The following is a 20,558-nucleotide window of genomic DNA, read 5'->3' on the forward strand; positions in this document are numbered from 1 at the left end:
CCAGAATCGTTTGGGGTACAAATAGCTGGTTCTTCAAACTAACAGCAGGGAATTAAAATGGAATCTCTCTCTCTCCCCCCCCCCCCCCACTATTTTAGGGCACATCTACACTGACCATTTAATGCAGCTCCAAGATGAACTGAAAATGCAGGGGCCACAAAACGCATGCTGTCATTGCACACTGTAATACAGAATATAGTGTTATTTTAAAAGTCACAGGGAAGACCAAAACAAGCTCTATAATGTGCTGCATCAGATCCTAATATCTCCCAAATACAGGATGAAATTGGCTCTGCAAAATGCAGAGAGCATCGTAGACACCCAACCCTGCTGAAGCTCATTATAGAATCCAGAATGGGAACTGCCAAACAATCCCTAAAAGGAAAACTGGGCAGCAGGGGCTAAGTGACCCCCTGAAGAGGGTAATTGATTCACTACCTCCTAACTGTCACTTTCAATTTCTTTTCACCCCAAATGCCCCATGTGTTGTTGTGTATCTCAGCTGGAAATGGGAAAAAAGCACAGTGGTTTGAGGGCAGATTCCATGGTAAATGTAATCATCTTCCTGGTCTCAAACCAGTTCCAGGCATGGCTATCTAATCATCTGCACAGTGAAACTGATTCCTCCAAAACAGATTTCATCGGCCACTTTACCTTCCCTTTTATCACATAAGCCTGCTGGAAGTTGCAATGCGTCATGGGATGAGAGCTGGCTGACTCCATGGTAAAAGGGACGGAGAACCAGCGCATGCTGCAGATTACATCAGATGAGGTCACATATCTATGGTTCCTACTCCTTTACCCCTGAGAATGACAGCCCAAGAATTTACCTGAAACTAAATTTGAGACTTGGTCTGTAAGAGAGCTGCCATTTTTGTGGAAGAAGTAGGGCCTTTTCACTGTTGGCACCCTAGTTAAAAAGCACTCTTTCCAGAGAAGCTTACAAGTGAATGTTAATTTACATTGTGTTGAATTATTTGATTTGCGATGTAAATTAAGACTGAGTCAATTCCATTGGGATCAGAGTTGTGTGTTTGAATGAAAAAAAAATGCAAAGCTAGTCATTTTACTCAATACCACTAGTTTTACAATGAGTGAAAGCATGACATTCCAGAGTGTACCTTTTTTCAGCTACAGAAATTTGCCTTTCCAGATCATGACTTCAGTTGCTCTTCCAAGACCACTTGGACAGTGGTTCTCAACCTGTAGGTCCCTAGGTCATTTCGCTTACAACTCCCAGAAATCCCAACCTGTTTACCAGCTGTTAGGATTTATGGGAGCTAAAGTCCAAAACATCTGGGGGCCCACAGGTTGAGAACCACTGCACTAGAAGAGTCCCTTCCAGCTACAGTGTTTCTCAACCTTTGGTCCTCCAGGTGTTTTGGACTTCAACTCCCAGAAGTTCCAGCCAGCTTACCAGCTGTTAGGAATTGTGGGAGCTGAAATCCAAAACACCAGGAGGATCAAAGGTTGGGAATCACTGAACTGTCAAATGACAAATCCCAGTTTCTTCATTCTCTTCCACAGCGGCCTATAAGAAGGGGTTCAACCAAACATTGGTTTGGAACCCAGAATGTCAAAGAGGGGCCCATGTATTTCTGATACTAAAAGATGTCTATTTCGTTACTATATTATCAAAACTATGTTTTTCTACAGATTTTTTTGTTGAAAAAAGACTGATTTAATTGAGGATTTAAGGTTTTGAAGCCCCCTCCTCCCCAATCCACCTCCCGGATCCAAAAGCAATCTTGTTCTGCCTTGCAATTTTTATTTCAGAGACCCTGTTCTTTGCACACTCCACTTCTAAACAGGCAAAGACCACACATTTTGCTGTATGTGTCAGAGTCACAAATGACACCTTTCACCCACACAAGATGAGATTCACAGTTTCTAATGCCAGCCAAATTATTTTAGTACATAAAGGGGGGGGGGTGCACTCATGAATACTTCTCTACACTTGATAGTAGCACATGCAAATGCTACTATGATGTATTTATTATTACTACTTTTGTCTACCAGTTTGCTCTTTGGTTGCATCCTAAACCTGCTGTCTTCTGTTGGCTGTCTTCTGTTACCTAAATGGTAGGAAAATTCCTACCTCCAGCTCCTATATCCAATGCTCTTTTGTTCAATACCCCTACATGATTTTGCTGTCTGTTGAAGGGAAGATTGCCCAGTTTTAGGTTCAAAAGTGGAGGCACAGTGGGTTGAAGACAGTAGTTTATTTAACACCATGTTGCCTGCCAGTCCAGATGTCAGCACTGAATGTGAGCAATATCGTACGCAATCACTCTTACCATTCATAGCAGTTTTGGAAAATCTACCCAGCAACGGCATACAATATATAGCAAATCATAGAAAAATGTTGCAAATATATTTTAGCCAAGCATGAAACAGGAGTCATTTAATCATAATAGAAACTCGCAAAACTACTACCATGTAAAAATAATATTTATGTCGAACCTTTCTCTTGCTTTTCTGATTGTTAACAGATAGAGAAAGTTAGTCAATGAAAGGAGCAGAGTGCACTGATTTAATGGGCTTTTGTGATTCCTAAGAGCTTAATAACACTGTAGCTTCTAAATTCTTCCTTGATTCAGAATACAGGCAGTCCCCAAGTTACGAGCATGATGGGCATCTGATGCCAGCCACCGATACAGGCGAAATGTCAGGAGAAAATGCTGCTACAACATGACCATACAGGCCAGAAACCTCACAACACCCCAGTGATCCCATCCGTGAAAGTCTTTGACAATACATAGAATATCTCTTAAGTCTAAATTGATTTTCTGTTGACCAATGGAAAAATGAAGCACATGCACTAGCCATGTACTATAACATATACCTTTCACCACACAAAGAGGCACATTTTCCAAAGCAACAACAACAAACCATGAAATTAGCATCTAATTTGATGCTGGACATACAGATATAAACCTTTGAGAGGCATAGATAGATTGCCAAGCCATAAAATAGATATGAGGGGCTTATGCTCTCTGATCACTTTAAAATCAGCACTAGTACCCTTCTGTGCTTTTTGAAACCTTTCTTTATAGTCAAAGCTCCACATTTTCTCAAACAGGTGACATTACTTTTAGAGGAAGTCAGATTTTATTCTTTTTTTTTTTTTTTTTTTTGCTGGAGCATCTGCTTGCTTGGCAGTTCATTCTCACCCAGTTGCTTTAGCCTGAGGCTAACTCCTTTCTATAGATGTTTGAGGGCAAACTGTCCCTCTGTCACTGTGACTTTCTTTGATTCTGCTTGTCATTCTGAAATCCCACTTCCTGGCTTGACACTAGGAAACTCATCAGATGAGCTGTGAAAAATGGGGTCTTCTTAGTACGGTGTATTGTGGTGTTTAATTTAAAAACAGATCATTTTGTTTTAGATTCCCATCAGATGCATATATTATCCAGCCTTTCCCTTGTTATGTCCCACGTTCAGAAACATCACACAGGCAAGTGCAGTCCCTGCCCACTATGTATTCTTTTTTTTTTTAATGGGGACATCTTCAAAATCATAGAATTGTAGAGTTCGAACAGACCTCGTGGGCCATCCAGTTCAACCTCCTACCAAGAAGCAGGAAATCATGGAACTCCAAAACCTCATAGTACTTTAAAGGAGGAATTTCAGAATGCTCCAACCACCAGGGACCAGAAAATCTGCAGATTATTCATTTTACCTTCTGTAGTTATTATTACCAGTCATGGCCACAGAGATCCTCTGCCTTCTCTTCAGGGTGGCAATTGAAAGACAGAAGAGGAGAAATCCTATCCTTGGGCAAATTTTACTGGTTAAAAATAAGTTTAAAAAATAAAAAGTTTACAATAGCACTTTTGTGAAAGCACATCATAGTACCGAGGGAGAAAATACAGCTATATCACAGTGGGTCTTTCAATTGCATAATTTCTTCTAGTAAAATTGATTTTTTACTCGGGACAAGAATTGGATTATTGCTGCTTGCCATAGGAATGCCTGTTGCTCCATGTTATTGAACTGAAATGACACAGGCAAATCTGACAGATCCCATTCCACGAGTTTCTCCCCGCTTTCTCCCATTTCCAGTCACATCAGAAGATGATTTCTTTTTGTCTACTGTGCCCCCCCCCCCCGTTTCTCTACACTTCTACAATAAAATGCAATGGATTTCCAGTGTGTGAAGGGCTCCATGGCGTTTCATTCCTGAAATGTCTTAAAAGTATGTGGAAATGGGAGGAAACTTGCATCTGATGAGGTCCCAAGTGCTATGCATGGATTTTCTTCCTGTTTTCTGACTTGGAAAGGGAAATAAATTGCATTGGCCTCACCTCAACATTCTTGGGTCCCTTCTACATTGCCATATAATGCAGTTTGAAATTGCATTATATGGCCGTGTAGGTAAAGATAAAGGGTTTCCCTTGACATTAAGTCTAGCTGTGTTTGACTCTGGGGGTTGGTGCTCATCTCCATTTTTAAGCTGAAGAGCTGGCGTTGTCCATAGACACCTCCAAGGTCATGTGGCTGGCATGACTGCATGGAGCATCATTACCTTGCTGCAGGAGCAATACCTATTGATCTTCTCACATTTTCAACTGCTAGGTTGGAAGAAGCTGGGGCTAATAGCAGGAGCTTAAGCCACTCCCCGGATTCAAACCTGCAACCTTTTGGTCAGCAAGTTCACCGGTTCATCAGTTTAACCCACTGTGCCACCTGGGGCTCCATATGGCAGTACAGATGGGGCCTTAATGAAAGCAATATCTTTACACACAGAGGTTTCTTGTTGTGAAAAAAATGTTTTAGTATTCATACATTTGTGTGGCTCACAGAGTTTATCTGAGAAAGAAAATGTGCTCACCATTATTATTGCTTTATGCAGTGCCATCAGTGTACATGGCATCTCACAAAATAAAACACTAAAAGAAACTGCCAGCAATATAGCAGTAGTACCACAGGTATAAAACCAGTAAAACACAATTGTACATCAAGCCATCCACATACACACACAAAGCCCAGCAGAATACAATACCAAGCAAACTAACAAATGTGCAACATCAAAATATACACAATTATACTAACTTAAACTGGAATTCCAAAAGCTTTAGAAAACATCGGTCCCATCTACACTGACCGTTTAATGCAGTTTCAAAATGGTATTGAAAAAGGTGGTTTCTCTGCAGATTATTACACAGGAAATACTGGAACCAGTTTGAGTTCAAGATTGTGACCTCACAATGTACTGAGGCGCATAAAGGGCATTCTATTGCATGCATTTGTGAGTGTTCATTGACTAGCCACTGCAGTTTGAATTTAGGTTCAAAATGCATTAAGTGGTCAATGAGATGTGAAAACAAGGCAGAAGCAGACTTCAGATTCTAGAAATAAAGAGCACTGGGAGAAAAGGGACAAAGCTGAGGTGAAACTCTTGTTTTGATCTGATTCACTTAACAAAGATCCTGAACTGGTCAGTGAAGAGAAATAAAAGCTGAAAGACTGAAAATACGTGAACATTTTAAAAAGCTGGTTAAAATGCACACAACCAGGTAAAATAAGCAGAAACATGCTTTACTTCCAGGACAGGCGATTTCATGGGTGAAGAAGCAATGGTTGAACCAAAAGCTAGATCTTGTTTAATGCATTGCTGTGCCCTCTAGCATTTGCTGCCTGAGTCAATGCATTCACTCTGTGCATTGATGCTCTCTCTCTATAGATAAAATAACAGTAAATAAAACTATAATTAAGTATATATTATATTATATTATATTATATAGATATATAATAATATAATATAATATATATTATATTATATTATTATATATCTATATTATATTATTATAAAATATAATAATTTAGATGTTTGATTTAAAATACATGAAGAAATAGATATTTTAGTGGTGATTAAGTCTATCTCTAGCTGGTTAAACAACTATACCCTTTTATGCCAGTGTGTAAATCTAGTTTTTAGGAATGCTTTGTGAATATTTATCTCATCTTGTAATAAAAAGCTATTAAAGAATCAGAGGAAGGTTATTGCAAGGCATTAAGAAAAGCGTGAGTGATCTGGAACATGAAAGAATTCACAAGACACAGTGTGGTTTATCTTTTTAACAAGACTAATTAAGAGAAGATGATCAAAGTGTGCATAAGTGAGAAAGATCTGAAGGCAGCAAATAAGCAGCTATGGCTTTTAATTTCTCTTAATAATGGAGCAGGAGAATATTAAGTAAAACTGGGGTAACTTCAGCAACACTGATAAAAATTTAAAATAGCACATAAGTTGAGCTTTGGCACGCAGAATGAACTTGAGTGTTAAAATTAAACAATCCCAGTCTAGTGAAGTTACACACACTGATTGACTGCATTCTGTTTTCTTGACTTGGTAGTTATTCAATCAACCTCTTTTGTCCCTTGGGTTAAAGTGTCTTCATACTGTTCATCAGTTTGAGCCTTACTTATCTGTCCTGACTTGAGTTCTCTTTAGATGGCTCCATAGCTTTCAGTTTTCAATCAATGCCATTCTAGCTACCAGGCATCTGTTACTCTAAGGCGAGCACCTGTCCATCTTAGAATTGAACATCTTAGAATTGCACCTGTGAACAGATAGGGAAGAAAACATTGAAAATGTGTCTCTTTTATTTATGTACCATCTTGGGGATCCAGCGATTCCCGGGTTGAGAAAGGCATTGTTTCTTTTGGGATATTTCTACATGTGGGTGAACTACAACTCCTACGCAGGTGGATCATTTCCCTCCCAAATCCCTCTGGTATGTTATGTTGGCCCGGGTTATTTGTAAAAAGCCCTTTTTGTTTTGGGATGTTAGGTAATATCAGTTTGGTAATTTGTAGCTCTATTTCTTTTTTTAAAAAAGCCAGTCTTTCCTGTTGTTTTTATTAATGCTCCCATTAGAAAATGCATAAGGATGTGGGTGAACTGCAGTTCCCAAAATCATGGGCCAGTCAACCCAAACCCCACCATTATTCAAAGTTGGCCATGTTGGGTGTGTGCCAGGTTTGGTTCAGATCCGACATCGGCTGCGCTCAGTGCTCTCTGGATAAGGGTAAACTACAACTCCAGATCAGAGGTCATTAACCCACAAACCTCGCCTGTATGCACAGATGGCCATATTGGGTCCTTGTGCTAGGTTTGGTCCAGATCCATATTCATCCAGGTTCAGTGCTCTCTGGATAAGGGTGAACTACCACTTCCAGAGTCAAGGACAATCACCCCCAAACCGGATCTATATGCACAGTTGGCCATGTTGGGTCTGTGTCCCAAGTATGGTTCAGATCCGTTGTTCGTTGGGTTCACACTACTCTCTGGATGCAGCACTACTCCTCTAAATCATGGTGAATTCTTCCCAAACCTCTTATTCAGTTGCTGATCAGTTCCTGTTTGCTGAATGCCATAGGAATGGGTAGGAAAGAGTTAAGTTAGAGGCAGTGGGTGGGTCATGCAAATTTGGAGAGACAAAGGAACCTTGGGATGTTCATTCTGGAGAGAAAAAAACAGATCTAGGATGAAATGGTCCCTGGATGAAAGCATTCCTTGGGTGGTTGATGTTTGCAAAGGACATTAGCAGGAGTTGGGCTACATGTTAATGGTGCTCACTATAACCTGAAATGTCAGTTGAGGGAGTGCCTTTGGAGACTTCTCAGCACTTGGAACTATAGCCTGTTTGTGGAGATGGGAGGCTGTCTGTGTAAAGGGACAACCCCTCTACATACACACATATACACATTTTCAGTTTTATTGTATGTATAGATATAGATAGATTAAGCTGACCTCTATACCTACTTACTTAGGTGATCCCTCATTGTCCAAGTATGAGGGTCCTCCAAGTGTAGTGTCCCGGTGGTGGGTCCATAGGTGACTTTGGAGCCCTATTTTTTATCCTCATGGGTTTTTTTCAACTACTTTTTTAAATGCTGAACTTTCTCTTTCTCCCACTTCTCCCTCCCCTTTTCCTTAACTTACTTATATTGCTGCAAACTAAATTCAAAAATTAATTCAGGTGGGGAGAGGACAGAATGGGATGGAAGTATGGCTTTCCCTGTAGACTCTGGGAAGAACAAGCTACTGCAGCTTTGCCTAGCTTTTGTGACTGAACTCTTATGTTCCTTTTCATCTATGAAATGGGCAACGTCCTTCCAGATGGCCAATTCTCTCACACCAGAAGCAACTTGCAGTTTCTCAAGTAGCTCCTGACATGAAAAAAAATCATACTGTGTTTTTGTTGCAGAATAATAATAATAATAATAATAATAATAATAATAATAATAATTTGCTGGAGCACATTGCATTAGTTTCAGCTGGTTCCTCTGAGAGAGGAATGCACAAGCTTTGGGACTGCCGAGAACTATATGCTCATGCACACATGCTTATTTTCCTGGTAAGGATTACAATTCCTTGCATCTATCCCTTTCCCAAATGATCCTCATAAAAATTGCTCCTTCCTTTGAGTTCCCTGTGTGATCAAATGGGAAAGAAGAGAGTGCTTTTTTTATCTCCCTCCCTCTTTCATCAGGTAGAAAAAAGTAGAAATCGGAAGCAATTGACTACAACTCTCTGAATTCAACAAAAAGCATGACCAATAGTAAGCCCAATAACAATACCAGTGGCAAGTGGGAAAGTAGATTCTAGATTCTGGGGGCTGTAGTCCTAAAGCTCTAGAAAAGAGCAATCTTTGTTAACTGGGAGGAACTGGGAACACAATACTCTTCCCAATCCAGCCTATTAGCCCTTGGAATTCTGGTGCTTTTATTGGTTATCTATTTTCAGGGGCGCATGGCATAAAATACTTCCTTGGGAGCATACTTTTATAAGAATGACAAACTTGCCAGTTTTTAAAAAAATCAAAAGCTTCATCCTTGTTTCCGATTCAAACCATGGTAACAATGGATTGGAATAGAGATATAGGAGTCTGCATGTTCAAGATCTATTATATTAACATGTCCATTTTTATATAAAAGTGTATTATGATTTTAGTTTGCCATTGCCAGGGGATCAACAGTGGAGTAAACCTTCTATGTAGTTAAAATATCTGGAAACTTTTCTTATATCTTGATGGGTTGAAAACTGATTGGGGAAGATGTGCTTAAAGTATTTTTCTTTTTTTTTTTCATTGCAGTCAGGAATGCATCATCACTCTTTATCCAGTTAATGTGCTGTGTAATTTAAGCAAGTGACCCTAAAAGAAGTAGAGTATCCATGGTACTGTTGAGAAGCAAGTTCCCACTGGGACCTGAGTCATACTTAGGCCATCAACACCCTGGCTGCCTCTTAGTTTCTCACTCATAGAATTGCATTTTAAGTGACAAGCTGTTTGTGTGAAACTACTCCCAGCAGAAGTGCAGCAATTTTCATCTATTCCTGTTTTCATGGGAGAACAGAACAGCATGATGGTTGTTGCTGCTACTGCAGGGAGTGGGTAGCATTTTACACAAATGGAAAGCCATGGGTGGTGCTACTAATCAGATCCTGCCCTGCCATTAGACAGAGGAAAGAGAATTCCTCAGGCAATGGGTTTCAAGGGTCATGAAAGCCCAACCAGTTCATGATTTTCAGCCAGTTCTTCATTATTTTAATTTGTTATTGCACTTTTGGGAGTGTGGAAACATAGTTGTGGTATTTTCTTCTTCATGTATCACCATAACTTGTTTGGCTTTTGATACTGTGACAGTAGATTGGGGAGGTGAATTCCTTTTTTAGTCTCAGGAAGCAAACTGTCTTGGAATGGCCTTGAAGCTAATACACTGGTACCTCAAATGACAACACATGTTACTGATTGGATGTATGCCATGGGCCTGAGTGTTTGTCATGTGGAAGTTCAAAAGCACCATCTCTTGCTGATAGTTGTAGTAACCAATAACTTTCATACATGAGTGCACAAACACAGATTAATGGCTGGCTATAAGTAGTTCTGTTGAATTTATCATCTGAATGATAACTCCAAAGTACACTTCTAGGAGTTATTTCACATGTTCACTAGGGAACAGTCCACATCCTGACCACGTGTTATCATTGTAGGATTGAAGAATCTTCCCTGTGGTTTATTCTGATGGTGTTTCAATAACATCTGGATGAGGAAAGTGCATGGATAAAGGACCAGCCTTCTTCCCAGTTGTATATTGCTCTTTGTACAAAGTGGGAAATGGGGGCTTGGGAAGGAGCTATATCAGTTTGTGCCAAACGCAGGGCTGGCCCTACCATTAGACAGAATGAGAGTACTTTTGGCAGCAGTTCTGGGAATCATGAAAGCAAATTGTTAATCATTTAAACAGTTATTATTTGTCTTACTGGCAGAGATAGAGAACAGTATTTGTAGGCATTTTTGTCTCATGTGCCAAGTAATTTGGCCAGCTGTGAATATTGTGAAAGCCTTGATGGTAGGGCCTATTTGCTGTTCTGGTGCAGGCAACAAAATGTCCCCACTGAAATGTGTGGTTCCTCAGCTGTGCTTTATTGGGAAGCAAGGTGGTTGCTTTTCATATAAAAAGGTCCTTACTTTTAGTAATGAGTGGTGCTCATTAAAGTGCAAATCATACTTCTGATTTCAGAACATTAGATTCTCTTTAAATGTTTTTGATGATGTTGTAGCAATATCGCTATTGTCTTCTAGGTAGACAGAAAAGTGACAGAGTCCTTCTGGTTTAGTACGATGTGCTTCTGTGGTTGGCAGCATTTGCCTTTGACTCGCCACTTCATCACACGAAGAAAGGGAAGTGTCCTAGGACACCTCCAGGACACTTCCTCAACAGAGCCCACTGGATGCCATCAAACAATGTAAGCCTACTTCCGGTGGGGCTTTGTAGAGGAAGCAACCTGGCAGCATGCTAGGATGCTTCCCAGAGAATATGGGAAGCTTCCTGTGTTCTTATTCTGAAGAATGGGGGAAAGCTGGATGGCAATGTTTTCCCCCATGTGATGGGGAAAGAGGACAATGCTTTCTCCCTGCTGCCCACGAATTCACCACACCACATGATGAATCCCCTCATCGCTTCTCAGCTTATTGACCTTAATGTGATGAGTTCCTCAGTCTGAGATCCTTTGTACCATCAACTAGCACTTTTTCAGTGAAGAATATCAGAGACTGAAACTGTGTTCCCTCAATATGCATTGTATGTTTTCTATCACTGTGATGCCACCCTTCTTTTCTGATAAAATAAGTGTTCAAAGGCTTACAAAACAAAGCTACCAGTGATCTGAATCTCTTACAGACCAGCAACTGATCTGTAACCTAGGGCTGAAGCATGACACCCTCAGATGTTTGGGTCTAACTTTTATCATCCCCACTCAGAATAGTCAGTAGTCAGAAGTGATGGGAAATGTAGGCCCACAGACTGCCCACTCCTGCTGAAAAACATTAGGATAATTAAAAATAAAGAACAGATGTGTCATTTTGCTACTAAAATAAAGAAAAGCAAATGTCGCTGCAAAAGGGCTTCATTTCTTTTCCTTTATCTAATGATGATTGCCCCTGCACATTTATTTGAAAATAAAGAAAGAGAGACTGAGCTGTGTGATCCATATAAACCGGAATGCTTGCTGAGATGGATTGTGATGTTGTCAGATTCTACACTTGTGTTCTTCACGAAATTCTGTCTCACTAAATCCCTCAGCTGATTATCTAAAAGTTCTCGTGTTATACTTTGTGCAATAGAGTGTGCATTGCATCTTAATGCCTGTACTCTTGATTTATTGCCTGCCATGTTTGTTTCCCTGTCTGATGAGGTTTGGTGGGATGTGGGGGCGAGCAGCTGTGTTGTTTTCTAGGAGCTGCTTTTGAGATCTCATCTAGAGAAGTCCTATTTGTTAGGCTGTCATTGAGATGCTCATATCGACAATCCGCTTTGGATTCTAGTTTGTGTGTGCTGGTTATCGTTTTCTATTTTCTCTCTGCCATTTCTGTTATTATCATTTTAATTTAATATTACATTTTTTGTATTATATTAAATCTTGAATTGTTTTTATTTACAGATAAATTTGGTTACAACTTTACCCAAGACTAGTTTAATATGGAATATTGTCACCATGTATACTGATTATTTTCAAATAAATCTTTGCTGAATTGGGATTTCCTGTTTTTTGTCTTTTCTTCTTCTTTTGGGTAGGGGAACATTCTCATTTCATTTTTGTCATAGAATCATAGAATTGGAAGAGACCACAAGAGTAATCTAGTCCAACCCAAATGTCATGTAGGAGTTTATTTTTGTGAGTGGTTCCTACTTTTTTAAAAACATGCATTGAAGCTTTAACGTTAACGCTTTCAAAGGATTAACCAGAAACATCTCTGCAAAATTAGAACAGTTGGAGGGCATGTTCTTCTGCTTTGCTTAGGCACTTGACTCTTTTATCCTTTTCTCTCCCACTCTTCCTTCTTCTACCCTCCCTTCTGACAATTCCTACCCTGCCTTAATAATCCATAGGGGCTATTCCTAGGTGACAGGTTTTGATTCTAAAATTTCAAGGCTGATGGTAGTCTTCCCTTAGCCATGATGGTAATGTGAAACAAAGAGAAAAACAACTCAGTGGGAAATTTATGTAAGCAAACATCACTTCTACCTTGTTGCCAGCAAACCAATTCACAGACGTTAACACCAGCTGTGCCAGTTAAAAAAGATGAAACGTGATACTCTGCCTAGGAAAATGTGACTTTAATCTACCACTTTCCTAGGATTAATACTAAGGGAGGGGAGCTGTTTTAGGCTTAGGTTAGGAATACATAGTATTCTAATGTGTGTCATGGAGGTGCTGTTAGGATTTTGGGGTCCAAAAAGGATGATGGGGTTTGGGAGGGGAGGGGAATCTGCCTCCTAAAATAGTTGTATAGGTTCCAGGAAAATCAAGCAGCCAGTCTCCATTTTTGAAAACGCACGACACTGGCTACAAATCATCATCATGGGCAAAATTTACAGGTAATTGAGTTGACATAGTGCATTGGCTTAGGCCTGCATGTTGCAGCCTCCCCCCCCCCCCATTCCCCGAGCAAGACTGCTTGAATCATTGGGCAGTTGATAGGGCAGCTCCAGTAAAATTGGATATGGATTGAGTCATTGAGGAAAAATATAGTTGGCACATAATTTAACACCAAATTAACTTGTGCCATTCACAGTTCAAGGACCAAGAGAGTCATCTCTTTTTAGCATATTCTTTTGCTGTGGGCCCCATGGCTTTCAGCCCCATTTGTGTCTGTGGCTGCAGTCAGTGCGGCTTAATGCTCAAAATGTGGGAATAGGATGTGTGGGGTGTTGTTTATTTACAATAATGACACAGTAAATATATTGAAAGAAATTAAATAGATTATATTTTAGTTAATCAGAGGTATCAAAATAATGTTACATCAATGAAAACATATCCTAGAGCTAACTTAAATTTAATTTGCAAAGAGATCTTGTAGCACCTTAGGAATTGTTTAAGGAATTGTCCACACAACTGTAGAAAATCCCACATTATCTGCTTTGAACTGGGTTATATGGCAGTGTGGATTCAGATAACCCAGTTCAAAGTTGATTTTGTGGATTATCTGCCTTGATATCCTGGGTTATATGGCTATATGGAAGGGCCCTAAGAGAACCAAGGCTATATATATACACAAACAAACACATAAACAAACAAACAAAGCAAACCCTACATTCCTCCCAAAGCTGGCAGACTTCATGTTACATGGTGACATCTGGTAAGAAGTCAGAATTTTTAGTTCTTTTCCAACATTTCTTTGCAATATGTCAGGAGATATTGAGGACTTTGTAGAAAACTCTGGAGTAGCCTTGTGGTTTATAGCATCTTGAACAACTGAATTTAGTCAATTTATGCCAGATCAATTGTTCACCACCATCACCCTTCCCATGCATTTCAAAGCAGGGAAGGAGATGGATTTTTCTTGTGTTGTTGCAGCCACTCCTCACTGACCACAGTGCTCCCTGTGAGAGCCTGGCTGTCACAATCAATCTGCCGAGGACATAACAGGATGCCCCCTTCATGCTCATTGTATGTGCATCCTGTTATGACCTCAGCAGACATGGTCATGATGGTCAGTCTTTTGCTGAGAACTCCATAACCACTAAGGAACAGTAGCAGTGACATATTGGTTCTAGGGGACGGGTCAGTGGGGCCAATAGATTTCAGCCAGTCTGGACTAGCTGGGCACTAACATGGTTTGGAGAGATTTCATCCCAGAGCATGTGGCCATCACCATGGTTGATCTGGGATTTGTCAGGAGCATAATGCTCAGAAAAGCATTGGATTAAGTGGCTGGTGTAGATACAGCCTAAGCATAAGCTTTCATAGACCAACCTTACACGAGGAATTGGGATTAGTCTATGAAAGCTTATTCTAGCAATTTTGTTTTACAAGATATCTTTGCATACAATATACCAGGCTAACATGGCTAATCGCAGATTTTAATCCTCTTGTTGCAGCAATTTGCCTCAAATAAAAAATAAACAAGAAAGTTAAAACAGGAACACATAGAAACTAAACAATTAGGTGATTTAGTTATATATTATATAGCTGTTGTTATATACACACAGTTGTAAAAAGCTGTTGTGGAAGATATTGGTAAAGATATCAAGATATCAAGGAAACTAACACATTTATTTAGCTTGGATATAAATGCAGGAACACATAGAAACTAAACAATTAGGTGATTTAATTATATATTATATAGCTGTTGTTATATACATACAGTTGTAAATAGCTGTTGTGGAAGATATTGGTGAAGATATCAAGGAAATTAACACATTTGTTTAGCTAGGATATAAATACTATTTGTTTTAAACTAACTGAAATATTAGTAAATATGATAAAAAAATTAAAGAAAGAAATATAAATTTTAAAAAGTAAACGAGAGAAAATAACATATTTTCCAAAAAAAGATCAGGAAAGCAAAAAAAAATGTGCAAAGATAAAAATGTACAAATCTATGACAATTTCAGTTTACATAAAAAGATCAAGGAAATAAAAAGTATATTCAAAAAACAGCATCTGATGGATGGGAACAATTTTCTGATATTTGACATCAGGGTTAAAATCACAGTGCAGAGCGATTCTGTTAAAGAGCTGAAGACAGTAGATCAGAATTTGTTTGGTTAGAAATCCAGCCTGAAAATACAGAAAAGTGAAATTTGGAATGCAATATTATTAATAAAATGCGACAGGGCTTCTGGAGGTGACAGTTTTTCCACAGAAATATAAAAGTAAATAGAAAAATATGATTTCGATGTTTAATGTATATGTTCAATCAAATCTACAGAACTGGAATCTTTAACCTAAGATTGATTTTTATTACTTTACTTAAGAAGGAAAATGTTAATGTTCAAAGAATTCAACTTGCTTCTGTAACAAACCAATGTGTACCAAATGCTGAAATGAGCAAAAACCATTGGTTGATTCCCAGTCTCCTATTGGGAAATGTTGACCTTAGAATATAACAGATGCAATGATTCCCCAAGGATACCGTGAATTTCACTCCAAACGCTGATTTTGATGATTTTTTTAAGCATATGTCTTCACAGCCCTTGCGGAACTGAAGGGGTTATACATACCTTAGAAAAAGATATTCATATTTCTGTTACTTGTGAAAAACAAGCCACCTACCTTTGCCATTAGGCACCTTAATGTACGCTGTCATTCATGACCCATTTACTTATCTGAGTGCTGCTAAAATAAATAGTACGTAGGTGAGTTATGGTTATGGGCAATATAATCTGTGGAGACGTGTGTGCATTATTCTGAATTGCTTTTAGCTCATTCTGTTGATTCTAGGAATATTTTTAGTTAACAACTGTAAAGAAGCTTTCTCTGAACATACATATTGGACTGGTCTTTGCATACTCTAGCTATGATTAAATAGCCTTTTCTGCAGTATGCTAAAAATGCAAGAGAAGGATAATTGAACTTCGTTTTCAATGACAGAAATTCACTGTTTCCAGCTTGCCCTCTCCTAATCAGCATTTTTGATTTATTGCAGCCTGCCCAACATCCTCCTGACTCAAATTATTTTCACATTTCCTTAAGGTTAAGCTAGATATTTGTTGTGAATGATGAATGTGACTGTTTTTGTTGCCACTTTTGTTGTTTTTACCATCTTCTGCATCATTATTAATGTTGTTACTGTTTAGTTTGAGCACATTTTAGAACACTGGGGTGTGGGGAACTATGAATGAGTCTGACACTTACAAATATGACCACAGCTGGCACATCACTTTGAGCAGAAAAAGTCATACCTTGTCATAATTGCAACCAGGGTTTCCCCCCCACTAGAAATAATGTTTATGATCTTTCAAGAGAAGCACAGCCACTTCTAGGATTGTGAACCAAGAGTTTTCCCCCATCCCTATCTCTTTAGACTGAGGAATGAAGGTTCCTTGCCTCTTGTCTGGATTCTGTTTGGAACAGAAGTGTCACTAGTGGAGTGCAAGATAATTGAACCAGTGACACCATACAAGACAGTGACATCTAAATGATTGTCTATACAATTTTGGTGCAATAATTCAGCATAAGTCTAGTTAGATAGAACCAATATTTTCCAGAAGACCAACTTCAGATCCTGCATTAATGAACCCAGTAGGCTAAATCTCTGTTACTGGATCTTTTGTAACTTCTGATACACGTGTGGCCTTGCCAGTGTTGTCTTTATCATCCAAATACGATGACACTTCAAATCATGTGGCTTTGTCTGCACACCTTAGAAACATGCATTGTTGTTGTTTTTGTTGTTGTTATATTGTTTTGATCCTGAAGTTAATTTTTTTAATAGTTGCTGGTCTTTTAAATGACACTTTTTTGATATTTTACTACACTACAAATTCTGATACAGAGGGACATTTCGTATACCGTGAGCTACATGGTATTGGGTAGCAACTATCCTAGTGATGTCACTGGTCTGGTGTCCCATTCTGAAAGCAATCAAAGTAGTTTATTCATAATAATGGTCCCATTTCAAAGATACCTACTTATGTATGCATATGCAAATATAGCTATTCCAAAAAAAAAATTAAAATAGAAAAACAAACACTTCTAGCCCCAAGTGTTTTTGATGAAAAAAATACTCAACCTGTTGCTGATTTCTTCTTTCTTGCTACCATTGTAGAAAACAGCTCAATCAAAACATATTGGATATATCTACATATCTACATATAAAGTCATCTATGATTAATTTCTCCAGTAATTCCATGCATTTGTGACTGTCTAGTTGTTTCTGTTTATTTCTTACTTATAAGACAACCAGTATTTTTTTTAGAATTTGTCTATATACATGTTAATGTACGTTGTTGTTGTGGTTTTTCTGTTCATTTATATCTTACCTTTCCTCCAATATTATGACTCAAGGCACCTTACAGAATATTAAAACCAGAACAAATTAAAAATATCAATAAAATATATAAATGTTGTTTTGAAAAAAGCAAATAAACAATATATAGAAGGAAAACCAATCTTTGTGAGCCTTCCTTTTAATAACTATATCCCTATAGTCATTTCCCCCTGAACTTGATTGTTTCTTTGATGAAGACTCAAGTGGAGCCATGAAATTCTCTTTGGTTCCTTGGTGCAGCATATTTTGGAGTTGGTGATAATGGAGTGGATGGGTACATGATGCTGCTCTAACCAGAATTGTTAAATGGAACAAAATAACGGAAGTCTTTCCTGCCTCACCCACTAATGATTTAATTAAATTGCATTTTAATACTTTTTAAATAAAATATAAGGTCATACCAAGAATAATTGGTGCAATTTAGCAATGAATTTATAGGAAATGCCTAACCAATATATCTCATTCTTTATGTTGCTGTAGGTATCAGAAGAAATATTATACCCTCATAATGAAGAGGAGGGGGCTCTCCAGGGAATGGAACAGTATCGTGTTAGGAGACTCTCTTGCCGTAATCTCCAGCTTCCCCCCTTGGCATTCAGGCAACTGGAGCAAGCCGATTGGGACAGAAAGGGGGAGACAGAGTCCATATCAAGGCCCACCAGCCTTTCACTGAGAACTCTCCCACTAATTGCTATTACTGCTGCAGAATCTTCAAGGTAAGCATTGATTTGGCACCTGCTTCCTTCATTCTGTATGACTATCAAGAGCATCTGATATCCTGGAGGTTGTGATTAAAACATTTGACCCTTAAGTGAAGAAAAAAGTGGCAGCTCAGGCAGAAGGTGTTGCAATATCAGATTAATGGAACTAGTGAGTTGGTTCTGGTGCTTTGATGGTAGTGGAAGTGGAAGCAGCTATATATATATATATATATATATATATATATATATATATATATATAAAACTTACTTGGGCGATCCCTCATTGTTCGAGTAAGATTGTCCTCCAAGTGTGGTGTCCCAGCGGTGGGTACATAGGTGACTGTGGAGCCCTATTCTTGACCTGCATGTTCTCCTTCAGTGAAAACAATGGTTTCCAGGTAGAAAGCAGTTGGGGTTGGCTTGACGTGCATTCCTCTTGGCACATTTCTCTTTTTCACCCTCCATTCATGCCTCTGCAAACTCTATAGCACTGTTGGTCTCAGCTGACCTCCAGCTAGAGTGCTCAAGGGCCAGAGCTTCCCAGTTCTCGGTGTCTATTCTACAGTTTTTAAGGTTGGCTTTGAGCCAATCTTTAAATCTCTTTTCTTGTCCTCTAACATTCTGTTTTCCGTTCTTGAGTTTGGAGTAGAGTAACTGCTTTGGGAGATGGTGATCGGACCTTCTGACAATGTAGCTGTTCCAGTGGAGTTGATGGTGGAGGAGCATCACTTCAATGCTAGTGATCTTTGCTTCTTCCAGCATGCTGACACTTGTCCACTTGTCTTCCCAAGAGATTTGCAGGATTTTTCAGAGGCATTGCTGATGCAATAGTTCCAGGAGTTGCATGTGACATCTGTAGATAGTCCATGTTTTGCAGACATATAGCAGGGTTGGGAGGACAATAGCTTTATAAACAGGCACCTTGGTATCCCTATGGATTTCCCAGTCCTCAAACACACTCTGCTTCATTCAGAAAAATGCTGCACTTGCAGAGCTCAGGCGGTGTTGAATTTCAGTGTCAATGTTGACTTTTGTGGAGAGGTGGCTGTCAAGGTAGTGGAAATGGTCAACATTTTCTAATGTTACACCATTAAGCTGTATTTCTGGCATTGGAGAGGGATTGGCTGGTGACTGCTGGAAGAGCACTTTGCTTTTCTCGATGTTCAATGACAGGCCAAGCTTTTCGTATGCATCTGCAAAGGTGTTTAGAGAGGCTTATAGGTCTTCTTCTGAATGTGCACAGATGGGTTTATAGGTTCAGGTGTGAGTAGTTGTGGTTTCAGATGGTCTTATAAATCAAGGAAGTGTTTGTGACATTTGGAGCAGCACTGGCAGCATCCTTTCTGAACTTCTTAATGGCTTACATGCTTCCTAGTCTTGGTAATTTGGGATGAGGAAAGAGGGGAATGCCAATTCCGCAGAGTAAACTTATCCATCGTACCTGAAGATTCCTGAAAACCATGACATGCATGAGCGAATTTAAATTTGAAAATACTTATCTAAGAGACTTGGTCTCATGCATTACATATGAGACAGCTACATCCACCGATCAATATAGCACTGAAAATGCCAAATAAAACGTCATACTTTTAGTGACATATTTTGGTGCCCTGATGGATGTCTTGGTGCTTGCTTTAGCTATAGAAAAGTATGTGAGGAAAGGTAGCATAAAACTGAAATGCTTCAACAGAGTATGTTGTGTTAATAGTGGACAAGCTGATGCTCAGTACTCCTATGCACCATTGTGTGCTGGGATAGTGGATGTATTGACTTAAAATAATAATTACAACTTCAGCTGTTGTAATCAACCTGGTTAACTCCATTTTGACAATCGCTGACATATTACCTATGGCCTGTATTGTTTTGATATGCTTTTTGTTGTTTATTCGTTCAGTCACTTCCGACTCTTTGTGACCTCATGGACCAGTCCATGCCAGAGTTCCTTGTCGGCCGTCACCACCCGCAGATCCTTCAGAGTCGAGCCAGTTACTTCAAGGATACCATCCATCCATCTTGCCCTTGGTCATCCCCTTTCCTTCCATTTTGCCCAGCATAATTGTCTTCTCTAAGTTTTCCTGTCTTCTCATGATGTGGCCAAAGTACTTCATCTTTGCCTCTAATATCCTTCCCTCCAATGAGCAGTCGGGCTCTATTTCCTGAAGTATGGACTGGTTGGATCTTTTTGCGGTTCAAGACACTCTCTGAATTTTCTTCCAACTCCACAGTTCAAAAGCATCTATCTTCCTTCACACAGTCTTCCTTATGGTCCAGCTCTCATATCCATAGGTTACTATGGGGAATTCCATTGCTTTAACTATGCAGATCTTCGTTGCCAGTGTGCTGCCTCTATTTTTTGCTATTTTATTAAGATTTTTTTATTAAGTGGTTTTTCTGTTCATTTATATCTTACCTTTCCTCCAATATTATGACTCAAGGCAGTTTACAGAATATTAAAACCAGAACAAATTAAAAATATCAATAAAATATATAAATTGCGGTTCTCCTTCTTGGGAGGTCATTGCTCTCCTCCCAAGAAGTAAGTGTCTTCTGATTTCCTGTCTGCCATAAT

General features: G+C 39.1%; 1 protein-coding gene across 1 annotated transcript in view; it reads left to right on the forward strand.

The window, feature by feature from the left end:
* The window catches only part of PDE4D (phosphodiesterase 4D), an 806,167-nt gene that overhangs the window by 181,631 nt on the left and 603,978 nt on the right, over positions 1-20,558 (forward strand). The window contains exon 3 of the mRNA XM_060761516.2: positions 17,769-18,004. Within this exon, the coding sequence (XP_060617499.2) occupies positions 17,769-18,004 (236 nt within the window). The remainder of the gene's footprint in view (positions 1-17,768; positions 18,005-20,558) is intronic.

This window comes from Anolis sagrei, chromosome 2 (assembly GCF_037176765.1).
Source record: "Anolis sagrei isolate rAnoSag1 chromosome 2, rAnoSag1.mat, whole genome shotgun sequence".
NCBI lineage: Eukaryota > Metazoa > Chordata > Lepidosauria > Squamata > Dactyloidae > Anolis > Anolis sagrei.